General features: G+C 41.2%; 1 protein-coding gene across 2 annotated transcripts in view; it reads right to left on the reverse strand.

The window, feature by feature from the left end:
* akt3a (v-akt murine thymoma viral oncogene homolog 3a) overlaps nt 1-20,421 on the reverse strand; it is a 179,187-nt gene that overhangs the window by 23,970 nt on the left and 134,796 nt on the right. For both annotated transcript variants that reach the window (XM_007234678.4, XM_049481156.1), the window contains exons 3-8: nt 19,526-19,651; nt 9,327-9,438; nt 4,692-4,836; nt 3,782-3,913; nt 1,496-1,561; nt 838-906 (exon numbers count right to left, since the gene is read on the reverse strand). In XM_007234678.4, coding sequence (XP_007234740.1) covers nt 838-906; nt 1,496-1,561; nt 3,782-3,913; nt 4,692-4,836; nt 9,327-9,438; nt 19,526-19,651 — 650 coding nt within the window. The remainder of the gene's footprint in view (nt 1-837; nt 907-1,495; nt 1,562-3,781; nt 3,914-4,691; nt 4,837-9,326; nt 9,439-19,525; nt 19,652-20,421) is intronic.

The raw sequence follows: 20,421 nt of genomic DNA on the forward strand, positions 1-20,421 counted from the left end.
TATTTCTGCGGTGCTTATGCATTAGAGGCTTGGACCCATATCTCTGTAAAACTGCTTTGTGACAACATTTGTTGTAAAAATTGACATATAAATAAAATGTAATTAAATTGAAATAATATCCAATGTTTTCTGTTTCACATACTGTGAATCCCTGCTACATACATAACTCAAAATAACTGATTTCTGCCAGAGAGAGAAAATTGTGTGTAAAATGATGAGTTTCTTTGATTTTAACAATTTGAAAATCATTAAGAGGAAGATGGATGATCACAAGCCATCAAACCAAGCTGAATTGCTTGGTGTAAAGTTATTTAAAAGCAGTGTGTAAGACTGGTGGAGGAGAACATGCCAAGATGCATGAAAACTTGTTTTCTTTGCATTATTTGAGGTCTGAAAGCTCTGCATCTTTTTAGTTTTTTCATCCATTTCTCATTTTCTGCAAATAAATGCTCTAAATGACAATATTTTTATTTGGAATTTGGAGAATATTGTCCGTAGTTTATAGAATAAAACAACCATGTTCACTTCATTCAAACATATACCTATAAATAGCAAAATCAGAGAAACTGATTCAGAAACTGAAGTGGCCTTATTCCAGAGTTGTATGGTTAATTATTGGATGGGACTGTATAGTGTAAACAGAGTACTATATGTAGGAACCCTCTTAAACCCTGAGGCTACAACCTGATAGACCCAACACTGCTAAATGGAGGAGATAAGTCACTCCAACTGTTATTTACTATTACTGAGCAACTTACAGAAATCACAAACCACCTGAGCTCACTATAAAGAGATCTGTGCCAAAACACAGACATGCAGAACCAACAGCACACTTACCTCTCCTCCATTGACGTACTCCATCACAAAGCAGAGGCGGTCTTTTGTTTGGAATGAGTACTTCAAAGACTAAAACAGCAGGCAGAGACGCGCCATTAGAAAAAGCACCCAACGACTTAGCATATGTCTTTGCATACGCAACACACAAAAACACACACACACACACACACACACACGTACGCTGAGAAGAAAAGTCTGTACAAGACGTACTCTAAAAAGCTAAAAGCAGCATTGTTCTCCCCAGAGCAAATTAAAAGGGAAAACACTCAGAGCAGAAGCGCTGCTCTTTATCGCAGGCCTTGATGCTAACTTTGAAATCAGGTGAAGGTGGAGAGAGAACAGCATCTTGCGCCATGCAAATTGTTTTGTTTTGTTGGGGTTTTTTTTCTCTCTCCTCTCTCTGAACCTGCTGTGTATCAAATGTCGCACACAACAGCATCTGGAGTGTCAGTGAAATTACCTCTCGCTGGCGACTTCTCAACAGATGCACGGCTACATTTGGGCTGCTAATTTATAACAGTTTATTCTCTGCATTATAATTAGGCTCTGGGGAGAACACAATCATATATTAGATGAGCACTGTGAAGCTTAAAGGTGTCGACGACTACTGCATGTGTGGGTGCTCTACTCTAAGTCATTAGGGAGCAGGTGTACTCACAGTTAGGAAAGGGTGTCTGGTGTTTTTCAGCACTCGGCTCTCGGTGAGCGTGTGAGCCACTTCGTCCTGTCAGAGCAGAGGGAGAAACAAAAGGACAGTGTGTCTCGTTATTTTTTTAGCTCACACTTTATATATACACGCATATAATATATATATACATACAGTAGCGTGAAAAAGTATTTGACCCCAAACAGATTTGTGTTTTTGTCATACTTACATTTGTCAGATTATTAAACAAACTTCAATATCAGACAAATACAACCTGAATAAATACTTAAACACTTTTTGAATTATGATTTCATTTATTAAGGAAAAACTATCCCTTTGTGGGAAAAAGTGTTTTTCCCCTCATAAACTGGTTTGTTTAAGTTAATATAAGGACTGGACCTATTATTTTATGTATAAATGTATTATTTATATAAATTTTCTTTTTTGACTACTGCTCTGGGTTTTCTAATATGCAAATATATTCCCTGGATGTATGTGAATCATTCACAGATAAGGAAACAAAGTCACTGATCGTCTATCAGTCTGGAAAAGGTTACAAGGCTTTGCAAGCGGACCACAGTGAGAGCTATTACTTCAAACATGGAGAAGAAACGGAACACTCTTAAGCTTCCCAAAAATGGCCGGCCAACCGACATTTTTACAAAAGGGCATGGACAACTCATCCAAGAGGTCACAAAAGAACCTAGAATACCATTTATAGAACTGTAGGTCTCACTTGACTCAGTTAAGATCAGTGTAAATGATTTAATAATAAGAAAGCGACTGGGTGAAAATGGTCTCCATGGGAGAGATACAAGGCAAAAAACCCTGCTGACCAAAAAGAACACAAGCCCATTTCACATATAATATTTATATATTTACACATATTCACTGTGTGCTCAGGACTGGGTACTGGGGGGTATTTTTGCGATAACGATATACTTGGCGATATAGGAAAACTAAAATAATTCATTCATTTCAGGAATATAGTATAATAGTATAACAGAATAATCATAATGTGGCAAAATAAATAATATAGCTTAAAATAATATAATGCAGCAAATAATATTGCAGAATATTTTTATGCATATAAACTTTAAATATTACTATAAATATTAACCATAATTAAAACAATTATACAATAAATACACCTAAAGCTTCACTGTAAATAATAGACTACTTTTAAGACAGAACAGCCCTATTATCACGATATGGATTTTTAATATCATGATATTTCTGTGTCACGATATATTGTATACGATATAATATTGCCCACCCCTACTGGGTACATCAGGTGTAATTTAAATTGTCTAACCAGCCAATTGTTTGGTAGCAGAAGAGCAGCTTCAGATAATGTTCACATAAACTATCAGAATAAAGTTAAAATAAATATCTCAGTCGTTTTAAATGTTACATGACTGATGGTACCAGACAGGGTGGTTTTTCTTAACTGACAATGTCCTGAATTGTCATGCATAACTTCTAGTGTCCTAGAGTGGTAATTAACATTAATAAATAATTGTGGGCGAGCGGCATTTCTGATGATTTCAGATGAGCAAGGTCAACTAAAAATTTTAATGTCCTCTCTCATCAAGCACCATGTCTTAAAATAGAAATCATCTTAAACTGGTTTCATGAACATGACAATAATTTAAGTGTTTTTCAGTGGTGTTTTTTTTTCAGTCACTGGTTTTGAATACAATAAAACACCTTTGGAATGTGGTAGGATATGAGATTTGCAGTATGAAAGTTCTCAGAGTGAAAGAACTCTGTGAGGCAATTATATCAACACGTATAAGAACATCTTGTGGAATCCATACCATGAAGACTATATGCTGTTTTGAGATTAAAAAAAAGAGTTATCTACTCAGTATTAATAGTGTTCCTAATAAAGTGCTCAATGAGTCAATGAGCATATAAAATGACATGCCAAAAGCCATGGGATAGCAGTATGTAAATTGATAATGAAGAATTATCTCAGGGGAGAGCTCAAGAGTGCACTCTGTATAAGTTGTGAGGTGTTATCTTGTGAGTGAGGCTAAACACTGGTGATGTGAGTTCAAGTAAGGACTGATTGAGGGTGCCAGATTTTCTTATGTGGAAATATCTTTGTGTCACATGTGTTTCAGGAACCATTTACCACAGGAGGCCCCCCATGCATAAACCACAGGTCATTAAAGCATTCCTTAGCTTCCATAGGACATGGCAAAACATACTCACTCCTGTCCCATGACCTGTGGCATGTCCGTTTACAGAAAAATAAAATAATGGTCCAAATACGAAACTTATTTAGTTTACCTTTGCTATAATGACTTCTTTCTTCAAAATCTTCATTGCGTAGTATTTCCCACTCGCCTTCTCTCTTACAAGAATGACTTTACCAAAAGTGCCTTTTCCCAGGAGTTTTAAATAATCAAAGTCATTCATTGTCTGTAAAAAGAATGGGAATGTGTGTTGTTATCATCTGAATAGAGTAAGAGCTGTATAAAGAAAACAGTCACTGGAATACATTACACATTACACAATGACAACACTTATACTACTCCAGGTTATCTGCAGGTATTAAATAAATCTAATTAAATGTAGCATTTTTAATATCACTCACAGATAACTACTGTACTCATAATAATACTCACAATAATAAATACAGACAGCACCAATATTAAGTTTATAGACTTTGCAGTAAACTTGTGATTATTGACAATTGTCTGACAATAAACTAAAATTTAAACAAAGATAAATTAACAGTGTAGCAAAAAACTAAAACCAAACTATTTGTACACTGACAACAGGGTCCATCACTGGGGTTATACAACCAGTTTTCTTAAAATCAAGTTTAATTTAGATTAAAAAAACATAGTGCACCTTGAGCCATTGATAATGCTGTTGTATCAATTTAGTTCAGTCTACTGTTAAATAAGCTGACTTGCATATGAAATTTGGAAATTTTATATACTCTTGACCAATCTGCAGTATTTTTCGGACCTCAGGATGATGCATTTAATACATTTAAGACAAATTAGGGCCTTTTTTATTAGATAAACTAATTTAAGTCCTCATATTGCATTACACTCAATTGTGAGTTTGACAATATCCCATCAGTGTGTTTTCTATAAACCCTATAAACTACCATCCTGAGCAATCTCCAGTCTCACATCTCCTACTGCTCATCTAGGTCATCGAGCGCGAGCAGATGGTGTGATGGTACCTTGCGTTTGTGGTGACTGATGGAAATGTCCATCTCCTCCTCGCCGATGTTGTCTATCTGGGACGTGGGACTGCACTGGATCCGCTCTTCTTCCTGTCTTTGGAGTTTATCTGCCACCATCTGGATCGCTTCTGTCCACTCATCTCTTAAAGAACACACACATATAAAGGAATGCACAGTTTCACAACCCAGAACTAAAACACGCAAGCTGCATCCAAGAAACAGCATGTGCTGGAAAAGCTGAGTTTTTTTTTTTTTTTTTTTTTTTTAGATTTGAGATTTACATAAGTTTTCAACAGGAACTTTTAAACTACAGAAAAATAAGAGTCCTCTCTTATTTTACTCTTGGAGGTCTGGACAGATTAGCCCAGGATTTTTGTTGGATGCCACACTGTGAGTGGAAGCAGACTCTTTAGCAGGATAATGTAAAGTGACTGGGCCAGCCCGTCCCTCTCCGCTAACAGTGTCTCCCTCCATTGAGTTTTCATTTGTTGTGCAGCACATCTGCTGTGGAGAATCAGCGGTGCATTCACACAGTCGAGCATGTGTGTGTTTAATAATGATGAATTCATTTGAAAGAGGCTCGCTGTATGTCACTGTTTTATCAGCGGCTTGAGTTGGTCTGGTTTTGGCAGGCGTCTGAAGTTTGCGAAAAATAATGCTGTTTTAAAAGTTGCCACCCACTCATTCTCAGTCCCTGTTTACACCCGGTCAATACATTTGATTATAGGTCTGTCATACTAACTAACACATTCTCAAGGGACAATATATTGTTCTAGAATAATTGCGATAAATTAGCTAACTGTTATTTTGGAATGATTTGATGCTGCTTATATAATACGATAATGATAATAAGTAGGGGTGTGATGAGATCTCGTTGCACGAGATTAAAACAGACGATATTTCTCGTCAGGCTTAAACCTGTCTTGCGGGGCAAAAAAAACTGTGGAGTGTGGAGTTTTTAAGAGGGATCTGGCAACCCAGGCATTTGCATAGAAGATGCTTCTGCTACTTTTAAGTTGTTTATCTGGCTGCATTTTGGCTCCAGTTGAAACAATAAACGGGAACAGAGTGACCAACAAGACAAACCATATATAAATACTGTAAGTAAATCCTACACGTGACTGTTCCATAGGCAGCTGTACTAATCCCTCTGTACTGTATTAAAAAAAGTTCTGTCTCTGTTTGCACTTCAAGCATAGTCTTAATATGACTGGTTATGTTTATGCATAGTTAAATTAAAAGAGATTTAGAAGAAAAAAACACAAACCACAGGCTTAATATGACTGGTGTGGTTTGCACTTATTGTTTGCTCTATATAAGACCTAGAAAAGTTTTATTTTTATTTTTAATTCTTATTTCTATTTCTTATAAAATCAATGTGTGAGAGAAACCAGTCTGTTAAGTTTGCGTTATATGATTTTGTCAAATAAAACTCTAGTTTTCAAGCCATTTTTCATTTTTGACGTTTTCTTTAAAATTTTATTTTTACATCTTGTCTCGTCTCGTTCTCGTGAACCCAATATCGTGTCTCATCTCGTCTCGTGATATTAGTGTCTTGTCACACCCCTAATAATAAGATATATAAGCATGTGTGACTACCCCAAAGTGTCCCATTCTCCTGTTAATAGTGCCAAAATGTGCAAATCAGCCACATTCACAATTGGAGAAACACTTTTTTGGACCATGTTCATAAGGCAGACCAGATTATAAGGAACATTAAGCAATGCTAGTAAGCATGCATACTTAAAGTGAACAAGGGTGTCACCATGTTTCCTTTCTAATTCAGCAGGTGTCAACACTGGGGGTGCCTAAGTAAACAAAACTTAAAACGTAATTCTCAAAAAAACATTTTCTTTTAAAGTCAGATGAGCGCTGGATGTTTATCTACACAGACTTCTCTCCTGAAAACTGTTTATTTGGGTGAGTAAAGCTCCTCCGTTTATCTACAGTAAGCTTAGATTTTCAGTATTTTGTCTAAGGATGTGTGCTAGCCGTGGTTAGCAAGCGCTTAGCCAGCTCTGATTAGCAGTGCTTTCCAGCCCTGATTAACAACTCTAGCCCGCTGTGGTTAGCAACGCTAGCCAGTCGTGGTTAGGGCTAGTAAATGGCGCCTAAAATCAGTAGACTGAGGAACCCTGAGTGTCCCGCTAAGCCAGGGCAATGTTAGCTAGCGGTTCGTCCCATGTAGCTTGTTTTAACACAGTAAACAGGCACACCACAGTTTGATGTACTCACTTCTGAACGTTGAAAGAGCTAGCACTGCGGTTAGCTGTAGCTTTACTGCTCCTTACAACCTGACTGGTAGAATTTATACATAAAGTACACTGCCAATTTTTTTTAATGCATCTTATAGCCTGAAAAAATCAGTATATTTTGCTGTTTTATAGTGGAACCTTAAAACTAGTGGAGCCTTAAAATTTTCATTTCACTATTCTATGCTTAAAAATAAAAGGGTAGGGATAAAATGAATGATAAAGGTATTGGGACAAAAACAAGCCTTGTGTCTTTTAACTTCTGCCATGTCCTATGGAAGCTTAATATTGCTTTCCAAAAGTAATGGGACTTCCATGTATCATGGAACATAATTAACTGCATGATGTGTGAGCAGGACCTCCTGCCTTGGATGTGGATGTGATTTCTGCCAGAATCTTTTGTCTGTTGCACTGGCAATTCTAGTTAAACATAACCAATCGTGATTCTTATAATTCACTACACTGTCCACTCTGGGTTGTAATGCCTTCTGCCACTTAATTCTGGTACACATAATACTGTGGATCGAGAATTGTTCAATTCCTGCACCAATTCACACAGACCTCACTTGAACTGCAAGAACCGCGTCATCTTGCCACAAGTAAGCTGAGCAGAATTCAGCCTCACTCACAAGATAACACCTCACAACCTACACAGATGTGGACAATTCCAAGATGTTCCCTGAAGTAATACTTCATAACTCATTTTTAATATTGCTTTCCCAAGATTCCTCTTTAGCCAGAGCACGTCTAACTTGACGGCCACAAAGTAAAGTTGTGATGCCCTGAGAGCAGCAAAAGTCATATCAGGCAGTTCTTCTGTTAACTTGTTGTTTTTCTTCTTTTTTAGTTTTGTTGTGACTCCTACCACCACAGAGAGAGAGAGAGAGATTAAGAGAGAGAGATAGAGAGAGATATATATAGAGAGAGAGAGTACACAGGAGCCTTAACTATGTCAGTCCAGTGTTTCCCAACACGTAGACGAGACGTGATTAACGAAAAGAAATGTGAGCAAACAGAGTGGAGGGAATTTGCACACCTCCCTCAGACTGAGGGAGAACCCGGGGACAGCCTGAGGCAGACCGAGTCCTTCCCCCTGGTGGTCCACTTTTACTGTCAAACACAAAGGTCTGCTGCCTAGATACTGTACTGACAAGAGCATGTAGGTAAAGTTCATTAGAGCGCGTGGTCTTTATATGGTTTCCAGCAGAGATGGCACCAGAGCTGCTAAATGAGGAAAAGAGTACAGTCTACAGAATCCAATCTTGTTTGAGAATTCCTCAGCATCTACTGTAGCTTTCTGTATCTTCTTTCAGTTTCTCTGCTCATTGTCCGCTTTGCGTGCTCATTAGCATTGGACACTGGATTAGCAGATAGTTCGGTTCTTTGTGAACATGAACAAAATCAGCATGTTCTGTCAAATCTGTGTGCTGTGTTTTGATTTGAACAATATCTGCTGTACTGCTGCTGCCATCCTCATGTTCATTTGTTTGGTCCGAAACCATGATAACAGAACTATGTTGCTTATGTGAGCTCAGCTCTGATTGGCCAACAGCAAAGAATAGGGCTGCAAGATATTGTAAAAAAGTTTCCAAGACAACAGTAATCGGTCCTTTAATCAGACATTTAAATGGCTTTTTAAAAGGTAAATAAGAGCATTTTTCTAGGAATAAAAGTGAATTGAGCTGTGACTGGAAATATCTGCACAAAACTGTGCTGGATTGAGGTGCACAGCTTCCACACGTGCGTTTACAAGCACATGCCCAACCATGTGGATGGAGGCCATGCAGTTACCTCCTGTTCACTCCTGCGATGTGACTATTGCACACATCACGATGACGATGCTTAAAAGATATATCGTGAAGCCCAAGCACAGGACATTGAACAGGCTCAGACTAAATCATCTACAGCATCTACTGAAGCATCTAGGTAATCCTGTAGGAACTTCCAAAGCCATATGTGTTCTCTTGGAAGAATAAGGGAAGGGCTGTATGCAGTATAATGAGCGTTTTCTTCTTGTTTCTGGCATAAAATGTTCTTTATTTTTTTATTTTTTTTTACACCTCTCATTTCAAACACTGGATGGACAGCAGTCAGCGTGGGCTTTCCTACCTCCCTACATCCCATCCAGCCAGCACACATCGCTTCTGCTGTTTGTTTGCATTTCTATCTACTCATGGCTCCTGCTGAGAAAGGAAGGAACAGCTGGGGGATGCAGGCCAGTGCGTCTTTAACGCTCGCTTTTCAAACGATGATAGAATAATCATCCTGTTTAAGTTTGCGTTTTCCACACAAAGCTCTTCTCCGTGAAGCGGCAAGCTGTGCTGCTCAGAACCGAGGACGTCTGCTGCGATTACCAAACTGCAGAAGAGACTGGGCTCACCTTTCTTCTGGAGTGTCTACGTGGAAGGTTCTTTCGATGACTGTGGTCCACTGGAGACATCTGATGATGAACGTGTTGGGCTTTGGCCGTTCTGTTTTCATCAACTGGCATTCTGAAATACAGAGAATGAAAGAGTGGGTGGGAGGTGAAGCAGAGAGATGTTTAGGCACTGATTTTTATGGACTTTAAAAAGTAGATACTATATACTATGTTTAACAATGTGGAACTTTCACACTGAGTCTGTCACATGTTTGCCTTCTGTGTTTTTTCAACAAGGCTAACAAACACTCCAAAGCTTTCATACATCAATCAAGCACAGCATTATGAGTGTCTAACAGAGTGTAAAAACTCCAGCAGCACTGCTGTGTCTGATCCACTCATACCAGCACAACACACACTACTGACACACCACCGCCATGTCAGCATCACTGCAGTGCTGATAATGACCCACTAACTACCCAAACCATATCTGCTCTGTGGTGAACCTGTGTTCTTCATTATTCTGACTATTGATGAACTGAGTAAATGTAGGATAATAAAGCATGCAGATAAGCAAGGCTACAGGACTACAGCCTGTAATTATAGAACTGTAAAGTGGTCCCTCAGTGGAGCTTAACAACAAGCAGAATATGATATAGAAACAATAAGGTTATAATAATAACAATGTTATGTTATTATATGTTTGATCAAACATGTCCATTACTTTGTTTTCTCCGATCATTGTCTGTGTGCTTTGTTGTCATGAATAAACTTTACAAATGTAGAGTTGCGTGAAAAAGTATTTCCCCCTTTACAGATTTGTTTTTGTTTTTGCATTTTTGTCATACTTTCATTTTTCAGATTATCAAACAAACTTTAATATCAGACAAATACAACCAGAATTAATATAAAAAGCCCTTTTTAAAAGATGATTTCATTTATTAAGGGAAAAAAACTATCCAAACCAATCTAGGCCTTTTAAAAAAAGCATTTTAATAAATTAACTGCAATTAATCACAATCCACAGTTCAATTTCACAATCCACAACCAGGCCACACTACTGCCAGACCAGTAGAATCAAAAAATCACTTAAATACAACCTGTCTGACAACATGAAGCAGCTAAGTAATCTCAAAAACAACACATTACGCTGTGATAAGAAGAAATAAAAAAAAGAAAACAAACTCACTAATCATCTATCAGTATGGATAAAGTGGACCACAGTGAGAACTGTTATTCACAAAAGAAAAAATCCATGAAACACTGGTGAACCTTCTCAGGAGTGGCCATCCAAACAAATTTATCCCAAAAGGATATGGACAACTCATCCAGGAGGCCACACAAAGAACAGCATCTAAAAAAAACACAGCAGGTCTCAATTGCCTCATCACTAACATGGGCTTGTGTTTGTGTTTTTATTTTTTGTCTGACAGTGTAAAAGGGGATGAAAGCTTGTACTCTGCAGTTATTGGCTAAAATCTAAACTGGGAACGCTGACCTACAATCTAGAGCACGCTCTGTATGTTTACAGAGGTCAGTTCGGCCAGCTGCAGGCGACTGTAGTGCTCTCTGCGTGATAAACAGGGGCGCAGGGACACGTGCGGTAAAACAAATGGAGGTTAGCAGAGGGGAGGCTGAAGGGGCGAGAGAGAGACGCTCAACACCACAGAGAGACGAATGAGAAGGAAGCAGAGACAGGGAGAAGAGCCGAGCGGGAACGTGGAGGGCCAGAGCGCTCAGGTCTGCCGTGCCAGCTGTTTCTCCACGAGTGGACACTCATTTGTGTCACTAATGCATCTGTGCTCGTGGGGAGTGAAGGTGATCTCTGAGTCCGGATCATTGTTACTGCAGCGGGGACAACGAGCGGACGGCAGGTGAAGCGCTGCCGCCAGTCTGTCACGAGGGCCCTCAGCTGGCCGGTTCCAGCCGCCTCCGAGCGCCACCGTGGCCTAAATTTGGTCCCGAAGGTTAATGGCGACGGCGCGGAGGTCGTGAAGCCACACGCCGCTCTGCAACTCCTACCTGGGCAGCAGGAGAAAATTGGAGGCGCCCGCTGCGAGGCAGAAAAACAAGGTCACAGCAGCCAGAATGTGACACCTCAGGAGGAGCCGAGCAAGCCGACAGCATTGTTTGCTTTGCCGCGCAGGATCGCAGATGACGAGCTTCGCTCGGAGCAAGAGTCGCAGAGGAGAGCGAGCACGCCAATTAAACAGCCGCAGAAGCTGCGATTTCCACCGATCGCGCCGCGCTTTAGCTTTTTAAGGCGTTCTCAAGTCCAAAATACGGCTGAGAGTATGCCAAGCACACAAAACATCAGGAGACAAACATGGCATCTGCTCTACTGCAAATTAGGACCAACCATATTCTCATTCTTGGATAGTTCTTGGATAGAATTTCTTTTTTTATTAACACGGGAATAATAAACTTCAGAGTGTGTTACAATATAAAAATGTATGAAACTCTAAAAACTCTAGATGGCCCTTTTCTAACCTGAACTGAAAAAGACAAGAAAATAACGGAGGTGCGACACTGAAACACTCTCTGATGCACTGAATTAAGCACATACAAGTGTGCCAAAGTGTTTTTTGACATGTAAAAAAAATACTGTTTCTTAAAAAGTATTTTTTTAAACTATTTTTAATCCTTTTACTTGAATGCAGACATTTTCAGACCTTGATGTTTGAAAATCAAAAATATTACCAAATAAAAAAAGTGTATACGCAATTATGTATGCACCCGTTTGCAATACATGTATTGATTTACAATAAAATCCATACTTTTTGTAAAGAAAGTATATAATGTGTGCGTCCCACAGTTGAATTCACACAAACCTTTTTAGCCAGGAACAAAAAAGCAAATTCTAATGTGATTTTACTTTGTTCATGTATTGCTTTTCCATGTCAGACAGTCAGTAAAGTCTCAATCCAACCACCCTGTTGCACAAAAACACAGAAAATAATTGTACACTATTAATGCAAAGAGAAAAGTATTTTAAATTTGATTGCATTTTAAGATGAAATTTACCACCCAGTCACATTTTCATTGTGAACATAATCCTCACCAAATGTGTCAAAAGTATTTACCTTCATTACTCAGGTAGAAGTATAGATACTAGGGTTTAAAATACTTCTGTAAAAGTGTAAGCATTTACTCAAGTGTAAAAGTACTGATTTGATACGTACTTAAAGTATAAAAGTAAAAGTAATGTAATGGGCAAAAATGCAATTAGGGACAAAAGCTTAGGCCACTCAACAGAGTCCTATAGTGCACTATACCTCCTCCCCAAAGCACATTTTTCTAAAAGCCATAATGACTATATTATTATAATAAATGTTAATGTTGAAACATTTGGGATGCACTAGGCTTCCTGTTTCAGTTGCATATAAGCCCATTGAAAATTAATGTATTTTAGTGCAATGTAGATATTTTAGAAGAAGAAGTTTAGCTGGGACATTTCAAACTCGAGTTCTCTTGAGTCTCTGCTACAGATCATCTTCATACTAGAATACATACATCTGCTGTGTTCTTGCTGGAGTGTGACGTAACGTCTGCAGAAGTGATGGATTGAGTATAAACCAATAGGGTTTCAGAACGGTATTGTTACGCCCTCGCTATGTTTACCTCTGTTTCCCCGTCTCCTAGTGTGTTACTCCTGTAATTTTCCATCACGTGTGTCTAATTTGTAGCTCCGCCCCTTCCCCAGGTGTTCATTGTTTCATGTTTAGTATAAATAGTACCTGTTAGTTTACGTTTGCTGTCGGTCTTTGCACCTTCCCACGTTTGTTTGTCTCGTCACGCTATTTCCTATTGTTTTGCCACGCCACGTCACGTTTGTTTATTTCATGTTTCTGTATTTACTTGTTCTTGTTTATTTCCTGTTTGTTTCTTTGTTTATTTTGTATATATATATTTACGTAGTTATCCCTGTAAATATCCCTAGCCCTGTTTCTTTATCTGTTTAGCTTAGCTCACTGTTTGTTTGTTTATGTACATATATTTATTCGTTATTCCCTTGTTTGTTTATTTGTTTATTTATTATTTATTAAAAGTCATGTCTTACCCGTTTAAACGTCCGCCTCCCTTCTCATCACGCCTTACAGAAAGACCGACCGCCAAGGACGTTTATTCGGGAAACCCTTGGGTTGGATCCGGGCTGGCCATCCGTCATGCCCCCTTTGGGACCTCGGCGCAGGAAAATCCGAGGCCTCGAGGCCGGAGAAGGCCTCGGGCTGGGCGTTCTAAGAGGTCCCAAAAATCGGAGGATTTTCTTGGGGGGGGGCTAACGGTTGGGGCCATCGGCCTCGCTCCAGACCGCGAGGTAGGCAAGGCGGGCAGAAACGCGGACTGTGAGGACTATTTCTGGGATTACGTGGACCTCCTCGCAGCCGCGTCCAGTTCGGAGGACGAGTTCTACCCTCCAACGAGAGCCCGCTTGCCGCCGCTTGCGGAGGCTATCCGCCACCCGCCTCCCAGGGCGCGCTCCACCTCGGCGGCTCCGCAGCTAGCCTCTGAGGCTAACCAGCTAGCTCCTCCAGCGGCTGCAGCTCCAGGCATCCCCACGGCTCATGCTTCTTCGGCTGCCACGGCTCATGTTTCTCTGGCTGCAGCGGCGCCTGCTTCTCCGACGGCGGCAGATTCCGTCTTCACGGCGGCCGCCCAGCCACGCTCCGATGCGCTGGAATCTTCCGGCGAATCAGCTACTCCAGTCCGGGTTTTCGAGGCTCCGAGGGCGACAGCAGATCTCCGCTCCAAGGTCGCCATGGCAACGGCGCTACACTCTACTGCTCCTGCCGCCCCGGAACCTGAATACGCTGAGGTAAAATCAAGTCAAGTCTCCGTGCTCTCTTCAGCAGCCCAAGCCTCCACTCAGACACCTACAGCCCAAGGGTCCAAGTCGGTTCATGTGAATGTTCCTGTGCCAGCGGTGCCCACCGCCAATGTTCCTGTGCTAGCGGTGCCCACCGCCAATGTTCCTGTGCCAGCGGTGCCCACCGCCAATGTTCCTGTGCCAGCGGTGCCCACCGCCAATGCTCCAAGGTCAGCGGTGCCCACCGCCAATGTTCCTGTGCCAGCGGTGCCCACCGCCAATGTTCCTGTGCCAGCGGTGCCCACCGCCAATGTTCCTGTGCCAGCGGTGCCCACCGCCAATGTTCCTGTGCCAGCGGTGCCCACCGCCTATGTTCCTGTGCCAGCTATGCCCACCGCCAATGTTCCTGTGCCAGCGGTGCCCACCGCCAATGTTCCTGTGCCAGCGGTGCCCACCGCCCATGCTACGATGCCAGCGGTGCCAGACACCGTCCATGTTCCTGTGCCAGCGGTGCCCACCGCCCATGTGCCGATGCCAGCGGTGCCCACCGCCCATGTTCCTATGCCAGCGGTGTCCACTGCCCATGTGCCGAAGCCAGCAGTGCCCACCGTCCATGTCCCTGTGCCAGCGGTGCCTACCGCTCCAGCGCCGACCACGCCGCCAGCCCCAGCTGCTCAAGTCGCCGCGCCGTCAGCTCCTGCTGCCCGAGATGCCGCACCGCCAGCTCCTGCTGCCCGAGTCGCCGCACCGCCAGCTCCTGCTGCCCGAGTCGCCGCGCCTCCAGCTTCTGCTGCCCAAGCCGTCGCGTCGCCAGCGAGGCCCGTCACCACACCTATGCCAGTCCCTGCACCCAGGACTAAGTTTTGCCCTAAGCCCCGTGTGCCCAGGTCTACCCCAAGGCCCCCGGATCCCAGCCCAAGAACTTTGCCCAGGCTGGCTCCACGAACTTTCTCACAGACTTTAGCCAGTCCTGGGCATCCCCAAGTGGTTTTGGTACCCATGTCACTTCCTGTTCTGGTCCCCGTGTCTGTCTATGTTCCGGTTCCTGTCTTGTCTGGTTTTTCTGTGCCTGTTCCTGTCACCGTCTTCGTGTCTGTTCCTGTCAATGTTTTGGTTCCCGTTCCCTTGTCTAGTCCTGTCCAGTCACCCGTCATGTCTCACGTCCAGTCATCGTCCCCTGTCCAGTTTCCTGTCCAGTCTCCTGTCTCTCCCAATGTCCAGTCTCCAGTCACGTCCCAGGTTCAGTCTCCTTTCTCTGTCCAGTCTCATGTCAGGTCTTCAGTCCAGTCTCCTGTTTTGTCTCAAGTCAAGTCCCCGGTCTCGTCTCTTGTGTTTCCCGGCCTCTCCCCGCCGCCGGCCCCCGGGGTTCGTTTTTACGCGCCTCGGGAGCTGCGCGTTTAGGGAGGGGCTTCTGTTACGCCCTCGCTATGTTTACCTCTGTTTCCCCGTCTCCTAGTGTGTTACTCCTGTAATTTTCCATCACGTGTGTCTAATTTGTAGCTCCGCCCCTTCCCCAGGTGTTCATTGTTTCATGTTTAGTATAAATAGTACCTGTTAGTTTACGTTTGCTGTCGGTCTTTGCACCTTCCCACGTTTGTTTGTCTCGTCACGCTATTTCCTATTGTTTTGCCACGCCACGTCACGTTTGTTTATTTCATGTTTCTGTATTTACTTGTTCTTGTTTATTTCCTGTTTGTTTCTTTGTTTATTTTGTATATATATATTTACGTAGTTATCCCTGTAAATATCCCTAGCCCTGTTTCTTTATCTGTTTAGCTTAGCTCACTGTTTGTTTGTTTATGTACATATATTTATTCGTTATTCCCTTGTTTGTTTATTTGTTTATTTATTATTTATTAAAAGTCATGTCTTACCCGTTTAAACGTCCGCCTCCCTTCTCATCACGCCTTACAGGTATATGTTTATACTTCTTTACATCCAACCACAATACGATACAAGCGGTCATGACATAAGAGTAACAAGACTTTTTTAAAATGTAAAGAGTAGAAATTTCAGGAAATTGTGCGAAAAATTAAGTACAAGTACAAGTAAAAAAAAGTGAAACTTAACTACTCCAGTAAAGAATAGATAACTAAAATTTCTTCAAAAAAGAACTTTTGATGACTGAGATGGTAAAAAGTTTTCTTTTTATATTGTGAATTTTTGTTTTAAAAATGTAAGCGCTCTAGATAAAAGTGTTACTTAGCCCTAGACGCATAGAATTACTTACATACTGCTTTAAAAAAAAATAAAAGAAGATTAAAAAGGAGGACGTGTCATATGTTGTGATCATTGTTAAAAAGACTAATTGGTGGATACTGATTGCGCTGCCCAGTGGGAAGTGCAGGCCTGGTCAGTGTGTGTGTGTGTGTGAGGGTATTGTAGTCAGCTGTAGCAGTCCGGGGGCGGATGGATGGACGGACGGACGGACGGTCGGGCGAGCGAGCGAGAGGCTAGCTGCAGCTCAGGCCGCTGGGGGAGAAAGGCATGCCATTTCACAGAGCACATTAGACTATCAGCCTCCCACAACCACCTGGCCTCCCAGCTTTCTGCAACAGATGTGGCAATCCTCTCCCCCTGCCAAAGCAGCCCGGGCCGGATGTATGGCCACCCCTCTCTCTTCCAGGCTTTAGATTAAAACCTGGCCGGGCCTCCTGACGGATGGAGGGCTGGAGAGAGAGTTGCTGGCTCCACGTGTCTGAGAGCCAGCTTCCAGGGCCGGATACCCAGCATGCAGTGCAGCAGCCTGCGCACAGGCGCTCTGCGCCGCGTCTATTTCTAGGCACGTGGCGGGGTCTGCATATGCTAGCGGCTTTCTTCCACCAGCTGCCCAAAGACAACGGCTGTATGATATAGACACGCCGAACCTTATTAAAGAACCAGTCTGGGTGACTATGCTATACTACACCAATAAGAGTCCTTAGGCAACACTCCTAACATTAGTCACTCTGGATAACACTCTGGATTTTTGTTAATTTTACATATATACATATAAGTGTTTGCAAAAAGATGAAGCTTCCTCAAGGTGAACAAAGATCGGTGAACGTTAAGTGGAACTAAATTTCCCAAGTGCAAGTTCCACCTGGACAACTTAAGCTGTAAACCTTTAGTAAATACAGTTAAATTTTTATGGCTTTGTGGGAACTATAACAGTGGACTCATACGTTTCTCTAAAGCCAGACTTTTCTTTCTTTATTCTTTATAACTCTGATCTGTTTAACATGTAATGAATGATTGGTCAGTGTGGCGCAGTGGATAACACTACTTCCTGCCAGTAAGCTACCCTATCATTTGGCAGACTGGGGTTCAATTCCTAGTCTAGGTGATTATCCTGCGCTACACCAATGTGAGTCTTTGGGCAAGACTTCTAGATTTTTTTGTATTTTATCGCCTAGTTTGACATGCTCCGCGTCATGCTCCCTGACTCTGACCAATAGGAAGACCGAGCGTTCTGTGGCGCACAGATGTAAACACGGGAAAAGAAAGCAGGATGGTGCTCCTGCAGTTCGCTGGACCAGAGAAACAGACGAATAATCTAAAAATCATCTTATAACGATGCAAAACAAAGATAACTGCTTAATCTGACAGTGAACATTGTGAGGTACAAAAATTTTGTAGTGTAGTCTGAGCTTGGCATAACACTATGCAGGCCTGCCTCTGTAACATGAATAACCTTGTCACTGTGGATAATAGCATCAGATAAATCTCTCTTCTCTCTTCTGTTTGCTGTGGAACTACCAAAAATCAACCCTGCATTGGACTTATTTCTGACATTCTGACATCACCTTTAATTTCAACTCAAAATCACGGTGGAGTGAACGGATGGTAGAAAGAACAGAAATACACTTAATTCAAGCTTAATACACTTTAGGCTGTAAGAAGGACTATATCACACACAATGTTAAACTGTAACTTAACAGAAGTCCGTAGTGCTGGATGATAATAAAGTTCTTACAGGCAAGTCAGTTCACTCTGCGGACATTTTTGTAACATGACCAGGTGCTTATTTCCAGTCATGCAAGACAAGCTTTCCATCTGTTTGAACGGGGAGAGACCAAAATACTAAAAAACAAATGCTGGATCACCATTTCAGAAACCATTTAATTTTAAATCACTGATAAAATCTTAAATAGTTTATAGTGTTTGATTCAATAATGCACATAAAAGTAGATTTTCTGGCGTGGTGTGACTACTGCGCCTGCGCACATCTCCACATCTATACATAGTGAGGGGAGCTTTCTTACTAGGCACTAGCTGATTGGCTGTTTTCGCTGAAGGGTGGGGCTTTGTCCTGGAAGGGCACCATGATTAGAGTTACGAGAAATCCCATTTTAATGAATGAAAGATTTTTTTTTTCTGGTACAAGATTTGAATTTGAGTTGTCCATGTTAGTAAGTAGTTTTTTATGGGAAAAGAACAGTATGGAAAGTATTAACAGAATAAAAATGTTTTAACAGAATGAAACAAAAAAAGGCTGCCATTATTTTAATGACAAGTTTCTAATGTCATTTTTATTCAACTTTAATTCAGACCTATTGAAGCTTAAGGTCCAAACTGTGGTGTAAATAGAACCATGATTTGTTTAATGTACAACCCTGGTAACACTTGAAGCGACACAAAGGACTGAAGGACCAGGTGACATAAATATAAACAGGCTTGTATCAAAATCTAGACTGGTGGCCGGCTGTGAACATGTTATTAACCTCAGCAGTCTTTTGAACAAATTGAATGTATACCTACATATTCATAGTACAGTATAATAGAGTCCCTCTTCATAACTCTACTAAACACAGCGCCTTTACTCCTACACCTACACTGCTCACAATGCTCTGCCTGGACCTTTTACAAAAAAAAATAAATAAATTTGCACTACAAACTGTCTAAAAACATAAAGATCTGATAAAAAAAAAACAGCTCAAACAGCATGCAGTTATCCTTTTGCTCAGACTGAGTTTAGTTTTTTTTACATATATAACTTCTTAAAAGGCTTTTAAAGCCGGTATCATTCATGAATTGTCAACAAAGACTGGAAGGCAGATACTGTAAGAATTTAGAAAGATGATACCCCGTCTTTATTTCCACTATCCTTTAATTACTCATTTATTTTTTTGCGCAGGTCCATCAGGTGGACAAACAATCAGAGCAAAATTGCCACAGCAAAAGATTCATGTTAGCACATTAACACCATGTAAGCAGACCCACTCTAAAAATTTAATTTGTCACTGAATCGCCAGATGTCCACTAATTAAAGTGCAAGATGTTCCTTCCCCTTATTTTCCTCTCAGCACCGTCAGAGAGAAAGAAAGAGAGAGAGAGAGAGAAAGAGAGAGAAAGACGAAAACAACCACTGTCACTGTAAATTACCATCACTGATAAAGTGCTGAAACTGTAATAAAGATATATAATAACTCACTAGCGACGGAGAAGTTATTGAGAGGGTAGGGAAGGTCTGCATCCTGCGGCTTCTCCTTGTACCCGATGAAGGATCCATCCGTCTTCAGCAGAAAGTAGCGCGGTCTCCAATTCTTAATATATTCACCTGTTGAGAAAAAAAAAATATGCTCAACACAAAAAAGTCTAAATTTACACAGTGCACGTTACTGCTGCTGACAAAAGAAATGATGTTCATTTTTACATAAATCACAAGCATTTGAGAGCAAAGCAATGTGTTAAGAATTTAGGTGTCATTTTTGATAATGAGCTCAGTTTTAAATTAAACATCATGCCTACATGCAGGGCCGCTTGTTTCCATCTTCAAAACATCGCTAAGCTCTGAGACATTCTTTCTCCTACAGATAATGAGAAGCTTGTTGATGATTTTAATATTTCGAGACTAGATTTTCGCAATGCTGTTTTATCTGCTCTCTCAAAAAGCTCTATCCCACATCTGCAGTGCTCAGAGTTCAGAACGCTTTCTCATAGGAGAAAGTGTGAAATCGTATTACACCTGCTTATTTATCTGCTTATTGCACTGGTAACCTGTTAGTTTTAGAATAGATTTTAAGGTACTAGAGATTTTATTGATATAAGTGTTAGGTATGATCTGGCCGGGGCTCTTAGGTCTTTCCAAAGTAATCTGATGGTGGTTTGAAACTTGGAGCTTTGGAACGCCCTTCATGAGGAGCAATTTTATCTCTGAACACATCAAAACATTTGTTTATTTAAATTTGCATTTTTTTAGGGCTATTTTTCGTTTTATTTTCTGTTCGCCTGTCTTTGATCCTTACTAAACATATTTAATTTGTAATTTTGCTTCTTTATTTTTATCTGTATTTTCATTTGTTCAAATGACTGCAAATGCTTAAATAA

The sequence above is a fragment of the Astyanax mexicanus genome, chromosome 7 (assembly GCF_023375975.1).
Source record: "Astyanax mexicanus isolate ESR-SI-001 chromosome 7, AstMex3_surface, whole genome shotgun sequence".
Taxonomy (NCBI): domain Eukaryota; kingdom Metazoa; phylum Chordata; class Actinopteri; order Characiformes; family Acestrorhamphidae; genus Astyanax; species Astyanax mexicanus.